Source organism: Babylonia areolata, chromosome 33 (genome assembly GCF_041734735.1).
Source record: "Babylonia areolata isolate BAREFJ2019XMU chromosome 33, ASM4173473v1, whole genome shotgun sequence".
Taxonomy (NCBI): Eukaryota; Metazoa; Mollusca; class Gastropoda; order Neogastropoda; family Buccinidae; genus Babylonia; species Babylonia areolata.
The window spans coordinates 9,521,121-9,533,646 of record NC_134908.1 but is presented as its reverse complement, the minus strand read 5'-3'; the positions used below and the strand labels follow the sequence as shown (position 1 = coordinate 9,533,646).

Genomic DNA, 12,526 nt, shown 5'->3' with positions numbered 1-12,526 from the left:
CCTACTTCTCCCCGGGCGACCGATACTGTTTGCAACATGGCAGCTGTGTTGCAATGAGTGCCTTCGTGTTAAGTTTTTTGTTTCACCGGTGAATATGATCGACATTCGTATGTAGCTGACAGTGTGCAGTTAATCCACATCGCTGTGTTTTTTGTATCGGAACGAGAAAGAACAACCCGAGAAAAATGAGTCACGTCCATGAAGGGTGAGGATCGAACAGTTTTTGTTTGTTTGTTTTTCTCTGTTCATGTTTGTGTAATCGTGATCGAGTGTCTTGCTGTTTGCAGCAGTGTTGGTTCGGAACGTTTACTGTTTCTTTTGTACTTAACACCAAGCTCCCTTGACAGTCTGACTTTGGTGCAGGCTAAAGTGTTTCGCGCCCGTGACCTTAGTAACTGAATCTAGTAATTATACTTGCAGACCTTTCGGAATGTATTTATTTAAAATTGTGTATTACCAATCGATTAATGTTTTGCGCCCGTGACCATAGTAACTGAATCAAGTTATTCTTGTAGATCTTTCGGAATGTATTTATTTGTGTATTACCAATCCATAAATATTTTGCTGATCGGTTTAAAAAAAAAAATCTCATTGTTTATTTGTTTGTTGGTAGCTGCAAATTGTAATAACCTGTGAGTAAACGTGTAACCGCCTCTTGATATTTTTGTTATGAGTAAAACTTAGGTGAAATTTTCTTTTGGTGTTAACAATCATATTACATGTAAACAATATATAGCTGTTACTAAGACTATCGGATTTTATGTGACTCTTGGAGCTTTGTGTATATTACGTCTGTCTTGAAATTTCAAACCTCGTTTTATGTGAGCAGCTTGAAAAGAATTCACTGACTGATAACTAGATTTATTGTGACTGGTGCCTGTTAGCATATTTCCATTGCTCAGGAACAAAAACATTTACATATGCTACCATTTACCATGACATGGGTTGCAAGATCTTAACCAGGATATGTAATTTGATCTCCTGCATGCATATATAGTTTGTGGTTTTTTTTAAAACACAAGAAGGGTTCAGGCCTTTGCAAGTCCATACATATGCTAGCTTACGTGGGAGGTCAGAAAAAGCTGTACAAATTTTTTTTTTCATTCTTATTGTACTCGTGGGCTGGAACTCACAAGTGCATTCGATTTGATTTGATATGGATATTTATCTAGCGCCTGTCCTTAGTCAGAGACCAAAATCTCTGTGCTTCACAAACTCGGAGTCATTTGCACAACAGGCTCTACCTGGGTAGAGCCGACTGACAATTGCCATTGGGTGCTCATCATTTGTTTCCTGTGTCATTTGATCAGATTTCAGGCATGCATCCATACACTCTCAGACAGACATGTAACATTTTATGTGTATTACCATTTTGTTTATTTACCCGCCATATGTACGCAGCCATACTCTGTTTTGGGGGTGTGCATGCTGGGTATGTTATTGTCTCCGTAACCCGCCAGACACTGACATGGATTACAGAAGCTTTAACATGCGTATTTGATCTTTTGCTTGTGTATACACATGAAGGGGGTTCAGGCACTAGCAGGTCTGCACATATGGTGACCCGGGAGATCAGAAAATTCTCCACCCTTTACCCACCGGCCGCCATTATTGAGCTTCGAACCCGTGACCCTCAGGTTGAAAATCTAACGCTTTAACCACCCACCTATTGCACCCATTCATGTCTATAATTGGTTTTTTACCTGCATTAACATTTTGAACTATGAGGTGTGCATGCTGGGCATGTCTCATTTCTTTAATTACCCACGACACACTGATATGAGTTACGGGATCTTTAATTGATATACATATTTGATGTTCTGCATATGTATACACACAAGATATGTTGAACTGGGAGACTGGAAAAAAACAACCAACCAGGCACTAACAGACGGGCGCAGTAACTGAGTGGTTAATGCATTGGACTTTCAATCTGAGGGTCCCGGGTTCGAATCTCGGTGATGGCGCCTGGTGGGTAAAAGGTGGATATTTTTCTGCTGTCCCAGGTCAATATATGAACAGACCTGCTTGTGACTGAACCCCCTTCGTGTGTGTATACAAGGAGAAGATCGAATACACATGTTAAATATCCTGTAATCCCTGTCAGCGTTCGGTGGGTTATGGAAACAAGAACATATCCAGCATGCACACCCCAGAAAACTGAATATGGCTGCTTACATGGTGGTGTAAAAACAGTCATAAATGTGAAAGCCCACTTGTATACATACAAGTGAATGTGGGAAGAACGAAGAAGAAGAAAGTATAGCGCTTAGCTTTTGTGCCTGTCATCTCACCTTCAATGTCTTGCTGGTGTTTATATCTGCACAGACTTCTGACCGAAAATCCATTTTTGTTACTGTTTTGTGATAATGTTATGTTCATGAATTACTTTGATTGCTTAGTTAGGCTTTGCACACCCCTCCCTCACCCTGTCTTTCACTTTCTTTTTGTGTTTCTTTCTTAAAGCCTGAACCGGACTATAAATGGCGGGCGATTTGAATCAAGCCAGTTTCTCACCAGAGTCTGACACTGTGACGTCGGTGAAGGTTTATTCAAAATAAAAGCCTAATAAAGCTACGGTTTGGCTTCATTTATGGCAGAGAGCGAGATTTGCCTAGCAGCTTCCAATCTAGACCTGAATTGACTTTGGAAAGTACAAAATGTGTCAGCTACACGTAATACAAAATTTGAATGCAGAGAAAAGGGGCGGAGCTAGAACCGAAACCTTGCTCTCGGGAGTTAAGACTTTAATGTTTCAGTGTCTCTACCTCTTTAAGTCTTTTGTTTAACTCTCCTCTTTGTCTTTCTCTATCGTTCTCACTCCATCTGTCTCTCTGTTTCTGTCACTGTCTCTCTCATTCTCACTTGAAACACTCTCTCTCTCTCTTTCCATCCCTGTCTCTCTCTTCTCTCTGTCCTTCTCTGTCTGTGTCTCTTTCTCTTCTCACACACTCTATCATCTCTGTCCATCGGTCTTTCTCTCCCCCTCTTTTCTCGTCTGTAAGTCATTGTCACTCATTCTATCCTCCCCTCCTCTTCCCTCTCTTTTTCCCTTGGTCTCTTTTTGTATCTTGTCTTCCTGCTACCCCACACCCCCCCCACACCCCGCTGTATTAATCATTCTCATTTTATCACTCACTGTCTGCCCATCTGTCTTTCTCTTTGTCCCTCTTTCCCTTTCTGAATCTCATTCTCTCTGTCCGTCTTGTCTTTCACTTTCTGCCCCTCTTCTCTTTGTCTTCAATCACTTATTCTCTTCTCCGTCCTCTCTCTCTCTCTCTTTATATTTCTCTGTGACGGGCGCAATAGCCGAGTGGTTAAAGTGTTGGACTTTCAGTCTGAGGGTGCTGGGTCTGAATCATGGTGACAGTGCCTGGTAGGTACAGGGTGGAGATTCTTACTATCTCAACATATGTTGCAGACCTGCTAGTGCCTGAACCCCCTTCATGTGTATACGCAAGCAGATGATCAAATATGCACATTAAAGATCCTGTAATACATGTCAGCGTTCGGTGGGTTATGGAAACAGGAACATACCCAGTATGCACCCCCCGAAAGCAGAGAATGGCTGCCTGCATGGCGGAGTAAAAACGGTCATGCATGTAAAAAGCCCACTCGCGTACAGACGAGTGAATGTGGAAGTTGCAGCCCACGAACGAAGAAGAAGAAGAAGAAGAAGAAGAAGAATCTTTCTCTGTGTCTTGCTCTCTTTTAGTCCTCTCCCTTTCTCTCTTTCTCTGTGTCTTTCAGTGTCTGTCTCTCTGTCTCCGTTCCATTGCCAGTCCTCTCTGTCATACATGTATCATTCTGTCTCTTTTTTTTTTTTTTATCTCTTTCACCCTCTCTCTCTCTCTCAAATGCTGACTCTCTCTCTCTCTGTCTGTCATTCTCTGTCTGTCAATGTCTCTATCTCTTTCTTTCTATCTCTGTCTGACCTTCTGTGTGTGTGTGTGTGTGTGTGTGTGTGTGTCCTTGCTTGTGTGTGTTTCATTGTGTGTGTGTGTGTGTGTGTGTGTGTTTCATTGTGTGTGTGTGTGTGTGTGTGTGTGTGTGTGTGTGTGTGTCTGTCGGCGTGTCTGTGTATATGCATATGTGTGCATGCTTTATCAAAGTGATTCCCCAAACCAATCAAACCATATAAACTGAAATCAAGGAGTGGCTTTACAAGGTTGTCAAGGCGACAGCATGCATGCAGTCAGTCAGTCATCGGCAGTATAATTATTCCGGGTATCTTGAGAACTGCATGCTTGGATACACATAAAACCTCACAGAAGTTTGGTAATTGCATCCACTTGGGAAATCTGACCGGTAATCTGATCAGTTTTCACACATAAGTACCAGCCTCTCTCAGGTTCACTTTGTGGTTTTATGTGAACTGAGCCCAGTAGAAAGTCGTTTTCATGTCTAGGTATAAATAATAGAAGGCTGGTGATCAATTGCGTATCACTGATCATAAGACACAACAAACATGCGTGCACCTTTGCCTGTGCATGGACACATGCATACGCATACATAATGATATTGATAATGATGCACATTTTTATATTGCAGCTTATCTCTGATTTTGTACTTAAGACAATTTTCCTGTATAATATGTAAATAGAACCTCGAGCGCTTACACACATGCATGTGCATGATCACACACACACACACACACACATGAAAATGGAAACACACACACACACACACTGTTATGTACACACATTCTCACACACATACAAGCACAGTTTCAGCTTCTCAAAGACCTGTCACTGTGTTCAGACAAATTCTTTGTTAATCGCCCACACCACATCTGCTAGGCAGATGCCTGACCAGCAGCATAACCCAACTTGCTGTGTCAGGCCTTGAGTCAGCATGTACCCATAAATGTGTACCCATCAGAGTGGCTTTCTCCAACTGAATTTTGTCAGAGGACAACCTTTTTGTTGCCATGGGTTCTTCTTCAGTGCGCCAAAAAGTGCATGCTGCACAAGGGACCTCGGTTTCATCTTGAATGACTAGAAGCTTGATTTCTCCTTTTGAGAAAGGGTGAGACCAGGATTCGAACGCAGACCCTCATGGATACTGTACTGACAGATGAGCATCTGAACCATTCTGCCACCTGCCTCACACACACACACACACACACACACACACACACACACAAATGCTTGCATGCATAAACAAAGCCCAAAGATCAATACCACATATGTTAACACATGCATGGACACACATACAAACATGCACACACACACACACACACACACACACAAATGGTTGCATGCATAAACAAAGTCCAAACATCAATACCACAGATGTTAACACATGCATGGACACACATACAAACATGCACACACACACGCACGCACACACACAAACACACACTGTTGCATGCATAAACAAAGTCCGAAGAACAATACCACAGATGTTAACACACATGCATGGACACACGTTCAAATACACACACACACGCACACACACATGAACGCACACACACGCACGGGTGCGCGCACACACACACACACACACACACACTCCCATCTAAATTGAACAACAACAACAGAATAAAATGTCATGAACCCGATTTCTCTGTTGACTTGCTTGAAGCCTGATCTGTACCCAGTGGATCCAGTAGCACAACGTGATATATCAGTCCTCTGCTGGCATGAGAGCAGTACATAGTATAGTGTACTGCTGGAAGCCTGCCAGTGTGTTAATCCACTACTGTGCAGGGTGTAGGGACAAAAGCACGCTTTCTTGGAGTTGATAGCGTGCAGCTTTCCTAGCATGCAGCCACCTTAGAATCAGGGTTGTTTGACAGAGAAAACAAACAAACACACATACACACACATGTACACACACACACACACACACACACACACTCATGTATACACAAACACACACACACACACACATTCACACACACACACATATACATATGCACACATATGCATGAATGCGAGCACACACACACACACACACACACACACACGTACATGCACATGCATGCACACACAAAAATGCATACAGGCATGCATACACACCAAGAGTGAGAACGCATACACACACACACACACACAAACACACACACACGCATGCATGCATGGACACTTATGCATGGACGCACACATTCGTGCACATGCACACTTAGATTCATGCACATAGACATGCACACACTGACACAGGCATGCCTGCAACCATGCTCAGACACACACTCACACACACACACACACACTTGTGCGCACACACACGCGTGCACGTGTTCTTTAGTTATAAGATTTATTCACATAATGTGATTTTAGATGAGGACAAAAAACCCCATAAAGCAGCAATAACTTATTACAATATAAGTTACAAACTTAAAAAAAACATTGTATGTGTGCATTTGTATGCATGTGTGTCAAAGCATATGGTGTGTGAATATGTGCATGTGCATGTGCGTGTGCATATGTGTGTGTGTGTGTGCGCATATGGAAATGCATGCAGAATGTGTGAACGTTTGTGAGTGTACATGTATGTGCAAAATCCTGCTTGTGCATATGTACATTTGATTGTTTGCCCATGCATGTAGTGTTTGAGTGGTTGTGTGTTATGCTTGTGTGTGTGTGTGTGTGTGTGTGGGTTGACAATTTAGATGGGAATGTGTGTGTGTGTGTGTGTGTGTGTGTGTGAATGTGTGTGTGCATGTGTGTGTGTGTGTGTGTGTGTGTGTGTGTGTGTCTGTCTGTTTGTGTGTGTGTGTACACAGGCATGTGTGCACATGAGTGGGTGAAATTCATCAGGCTGCTTTCTCCAGGCTGCAAAAGCATGCCACCATAATCCAACACCATTCTTTCCTCTCCACTCCACCTCCCCCCCCCAAACCCTAACCCTCTCCCCGACGACCCCCACACCCCTGTAGTTTTCCCACCCCATGTGTCTCTTTGTGTTTCTGTTTGCTGAGTTGCCAAAAGGGGATTAATGACTGCGCCAACAATGAATATGTCAGGAACGGTACTTTTGTTTTACTTTCTGTTCTCGTATGTGTTGGCTTATATTATTTTTAGATAAATACATGTGGGACCTCATGCAGAATAAACTGCAGAACAAGTATTCCTGGTCTTCTGGGGGATATATATATATATATGTGTGTGTGTGTGTGTGTGTGTGTGTGTGTGTGTGTGTGTGTGTGTGTTTGTATTTGTATTTCACTTTTTATCTCAACAGATTTCTCTGTGTGAAATTCGGGCTGCTCTCCCCAGGGAGAGCGCGTCGCTACACCACAGCACCACCCATTTTTTTTGTATTTTTTTCCTGTGTGCAGTGTTATTTGTTTTTCCTATCGAAGTGGATTTTTTTTTTTACAGAATTTTGCCAGGAACAACCCTTTTGTTGCCGTGGGTTCGCTAAGTAGCATGCTGCTCATGGGACCTCGGTTTATCGTCTAATCCGAATGACTAGCGTCCAGACCACCACTTGATCACTCAAGGTCTAGTGAAGGGGGAGAAAATAACGGCGGCTGAGCCGTGATTTGAACCAGCGTGCTCAGATTCTCTCGCTTCTAGGCAGACGCGTTACCTGTAGGCCATCACTTCACTATCACTATATATAAAAGACAAAAACTAAAAGCAAAGCAAAACATGAACAATTCTATGCATGAGGTGAAGAATTAGCTGCACTGTTGGACTTCTGTACATGTATATCTTTTTCTGTTCTTTCTCAGATTAGGAGTTTCACCTATGTATATAGATAGATAGATAGACAAGTAAACAGACAGATAGATACCAAGAGTAAGAGGATATAAAACCAAAAAAAAAAAAAAAAAAAGTCAAAAGTATTCAAATCTTTTCTTGGGCATTTCTGCTTTCTCCTTTTAATTAAAAGAGTTATATGTAATCCTTCCATCAATATCCCAGTACACCATTTCTTATTTTAGTTTACAGGGGAGATTTGAACACAAGATAGATGCGCATGGACATTCATTGTACTGTTATATGAAAACAAAACAAAGCCAACAAGAGAGGCAAGGCCTTCAAGACTCACTTGTGATACACTTAAAAAAAAAAAAAAAAAAAAAAAAAAAAAAAAAAAAATCCAAGCTTTTTATGTATCGAGTATAATTTCAAAATGTAATGTTTAAGATGAGAAAGATCAGTTTAAAGCAAATTAAGTCCCCTACGATTAATTACAGAGTCATTTCCCTTTTTTACTATCTGCACCAAAACGTTTGCAAAATAAATAAAACTTCCATGCTTAGCAAAAGAATTTCCTGTTTGAACAAAAAATGATAATAATGACTGCTCTTGACTTGTTGTTGGGTCAGAATATCAGATCAAAGTGCCAAGTTTAGAGAATACAAAAAATATAAATATAAATATAACAGTAAATGCAGTTTGCATATAATTAGGCTTCATTTTTTATTTTTTTTGTGTGCCCATCCCAGAGGTGCAATATTGTTTTAAACAAGATGACTGGAAAGAATTGAATTTTTCCTATTTTTAAGCATAATTTGGTGTCAACTGACAAAATATTTGCAGAGAAAATGTCAATGTTAAAATTTACCACGGACACACAAACACACAGACAACCGAACACCTGGTTAAAACATAGACTCACTTTGTTTACACAAGTGAGTCAAAAATTGATTCGATTCCTTTTATTGGTGATTTTTCAACATCACTCTTCCACCTGGTCAGTGCCCCATCACTCCACCAACAGCTTCCTTTTTCTTCTTCTCCTTCAACCCTTCTTCCATGTTTACTCTGGAAACTCCCCTTCCCCATCCCACCCCCCTCATTATGTGTGTGTGTGTGTGTTGTGTGTGTGTGTGTGTGTGTGTGTGTGTGGTTGTTGTTGTTGTTGTGTGTGTGTGTGTGTATGTGTTGTGTGCGGTGTGTGTGTGTTGTGTGTGTGTGTGTGTGCTGTGTGTGTGTGTATGTGTTGTGTGCGGTTTGTGTGTGTGTTGTGTGTGTGTGTGTCTGTGTGTGGTGTGTGCTGTGCTGTGTGTGTGGTGTGTGTTGTGTGTGTGCTGTGTTGTGTGTGTGTGTGTTGTGTGGTGTGTGTGTGGTGTGTGTGTGTGTGGTGTGTGTTGTGCTGTGCTGTGTGTGTGTTGTGTGTGTGTGTGTGTGTGCTGTGTGTGTGTGTGTGTGTTGTTGTTGTTGTGCATGTGTGCGTGTGCTGTGCTGTGCTCTGTGTGTGTGTGTGTGTGTGATTGTGCACACGTGCATGCACACACGAACGGACAGACTCAGAATGAATAAATGAATCCAGTGAAGAGAGAAAAATCAGATGAGAGAGAACACCAGGGTCATTCGTTTGAAGGCACTCCCCTGATCATACGTGATTAATTGTGGTCTCCTACATACACTGCTACATTCATGGAGGCTATACATTGATTTTGAAGAAGAAAAACAAAATGATGGCTTTGCATTAGGAGTGTAGCGAATGAACCTATATTACTAATTAAGTTTAGTAACTCTCCAAACAGAGTCAAAAATAAGGAGAAGAAGAAGGAGAAGAAGAAGAACAACAACAACAACAAGATAAAAAGTAATTCAAAGGGAACCCAGCATAAAGTTAGGATACTAAAGATACGAAATCACTGGACTTAAAATAACGCTGAGAGAAACACCCACTAGTCTGAATGTAACTCCATTAATTTAAATTGGCTCACAGAGAGAGAGAGAGAGGGAGAGGGGGGGGAGCTGGTGGGGTGGGGTGTGGGGGAGGGCCTTCTTATAAGGATCTGCAGTAGATCTCCAGTCCAATCTGACACTTGATCATTTCGCGTTTGTAACTTTGAATGACACTTTCCGAATTAACTTGAAGTTGAGGCAGACGTGTATTGATTTCAAGGTAGACAACTGAACACACACACGCACACGAGCAATCGCACTGCGAAATGCCTAGACATTGATCAATCGCCGGTGCGTGTTAAACTGGATCTAGTGATAATCGCTCACTGCATGGCTATAACTGGGGGAAGGGGATGGGCGCTTATATAAGGTAGTCCCTACCAAGTACACGGTCGGGTTGTGTGCTGTCCGGCGTACAACCATAATAATGTCGATCGTTTGGGCATGCGGAGTCGGCGGAGGGGGTCGGAAACTGGGACGAATAGACTGGCCTCTGGAGAGTTCTGCGGCCATCTTGAATCTTGCGCATGCGCATCGCGAAATCACGACTTAGCAACTGAACGCCAAGGCGATGATAACAAAATCAAAATGTGCTGCCCTCCATTTCTTCAATTGATAGCCTCCATTTTATATTGATACAAGCTAACAGGAACGAAAATGTTTAATTTTAGCATTCTAAATTCCTGGAGCTAAAATGCATGCACGGTATCGTGTCTTTTGCAATGCAGCCATAAGTATAACACAAATAACAACCATTTGTCCTTTGTCATCCTCTCTGAGTAGGTAAAATGTGGTATTACCGAAGTATGCACAATAAGAAAACCCAAATATGAACCAGCCTGTCATTTAAAAAAATAAAATAAAATAATAATAATAATAATAATAATAATAAGCCTGCTGTTTCGCACGTTCTGCCGGTCTCGTCGCCTTTGCTGCCAGCAATTTGGGACAGCCAATCAGCTTTGAGAGCACAGATCATGTGACGCACCTCTTTTAGTCATCATGAAGCAGACGGTACTCACCGGTGATCCCGATAAGACGGGGGTGGGGGGCGTCCTGGGGGGAAGGGGAGGAGGGGGGACGCTCTTGCTGAGTGAGCTCGGGGTTGCTAGGATCTGTGAGATCTGTCTGGTGGCGTTGTTAAAAGCGGATACCAGACAAATGTCTATAGCTTCTACTTATGTAGGAGTGTAGAGGGTGAACTCCCCACGCCCCTCCCCCCTCCTAGCCCCCCTCCACCACCCCCACCCCCGCCCCACGAACCCCCTCCCCCGCTCCTGTTCCCAGTCTTTGAGTTCGATCGCCGGGTTCAATATGGGCGGATATGTCAGTGTTTAAACAAACAACACACCTTTTCCTGTGTATAGGTGTGTGTGTGTGTGTGTGTGTGTGTGTGTGTGTGTGTGTGTGTGTGTGTGTGTGTGTGTAGTAGTAGTAGTAGTAGTAGTAGTAGTAGTCTTCAGTTTAAGGTCTTCCACTTTAAGTGATAATAGGTGTGTGTGTGTGTGTGTGTGTGTGTGTGTGTGTGTGTTTGTGTGTGTGTGTGAGTGAAGGGTGTCTGGTATGGACCACTTCAGAACGCACGCTACAGAACGTGTATGAACTATAACTATAATTATAGTCTCAGTGGTTATGTAAACTGTGGAAACTCCAACACACTCAGTAAGTCGGGTTATGAATCATCCCGGATAATGGGGTATGGCTGCCCCTATGATCGACATGGAGTCAAAATGGTTACACGCGTACAAGCGCGCGTACACACATGTACCCACAAATGCACACACACACACACACACACACACACACACACACACACACACACACACACACACACATATATATATATATATATATATATATATATATATATATATATATATATGAAACAGTCCATCGCTTCTCTCGATTTCCAGTTTGTTGTTGTTGTTCAGCGGTTTTCTTTTCTTTTAATGGTGTGTGTGTGTGTGCGTAGTTGTTTTTTTTCTTCTTTTTTCTCTCTTTTTTTTTTCTTTCTTTCTTGATCTTTGTGGTAATGATTTGAATAGAGCTTCTTTTCTTGCAGTTCAGTGTTTAAGATGGTGTTAGGCCTTAATTTTTTTATTTTTTTTTATTTTTTTTAGTGGTAGCCACTTTATGGAATGCCATTACATGATCAGTTGAATCATAATACAGCTGGTTTTGGTGGGTGTGCACTGAAGGGTTTTTGAGTGATGACATTTTATTTTCTGGGTTGTTTTGTTTTGTTGTTTTTGTTTTTGTTGTTTCTTTCCAGGTTCTACGGGACTGGTAGTAACAATTTCTTCAGTCCTGGTGTGATTCTTATAATATGGCCGTCTAGGTTATAAAACGACCATGTTCGATAGATAGATAGATAGATAAATCGATACATAGATGGATGGATAGGTGGATGGACGGACGGACAGACAAAGACAGATAGATGGATAGACAGACAGACGGACAGACACGTCAGTAAATAGATAAATAAATAAATGAATAAATATATAATAAATAAATAAATATATAAACAGATAAACAAATAAATAAATAAATAAATAGATGAATAAATGAATAAAGAAATAAGTTAAATATCTGTTCCGTTTTTCTCTGTTTTTGTTTCCATGGTGACCAGCCCTTTGGCCACCTACAACAGCCTGACGGATGGACACCTGGCAGGCTACTTTGCCAACAGCCGCATGCGACGCCATCTCCAAAAAGCTGGACTGGTCAGTCAACTCAGTCTGGGGGAGTGGGGGGAGTGGTGGGGTATGTGTTTGAGTTGTGGTGGTGGTAGTGGTCGCAGTTCAGTGACGCCATCTCCAAAAAGCTGGACTGGTCAGTCAACTCAGTCTGGGGGAGTGGGGGGGGAGTGGTGGGGTATGTGTCTGAGTTGTGGTGGTGGTGGTGGTGGTGGTAGTGGTAGTAGTCGCAATTAA

The 12,526-nt window shown here is 42.1% G+C and overlaps 1 protein-coding gene across 4 annotated transcripts in view; it reads left to right on the top strand.

The window, feature by feature from the left end:
• Nucleotides 1-31: 31 nt before the first annotated feature.
• LOC143277146 (uncharacterized) overlaps nt 32-12,526 on the top strand; it is a 106,296-nt gene continuing 93,801 nt past the window's right edge. For all 4 annotated transcript variants that reach the window (XM_076581891.1, XM_076581889.1, XM_076581890.1 and 1 more), the window contains exons 1-2: nt 32-205; nt 12,223-12,316. In XM_076581891.1, the coding sequence (XP_076438006.1) occupies nt 186-205; nt 12,223-12,316 (114 nt within the window). In that variant the 5' untranslated portion in view covers nt 32-185. The remainder of the gene's footprint in view (nt 206-12,222; nt 12,317-12,526) is intronic.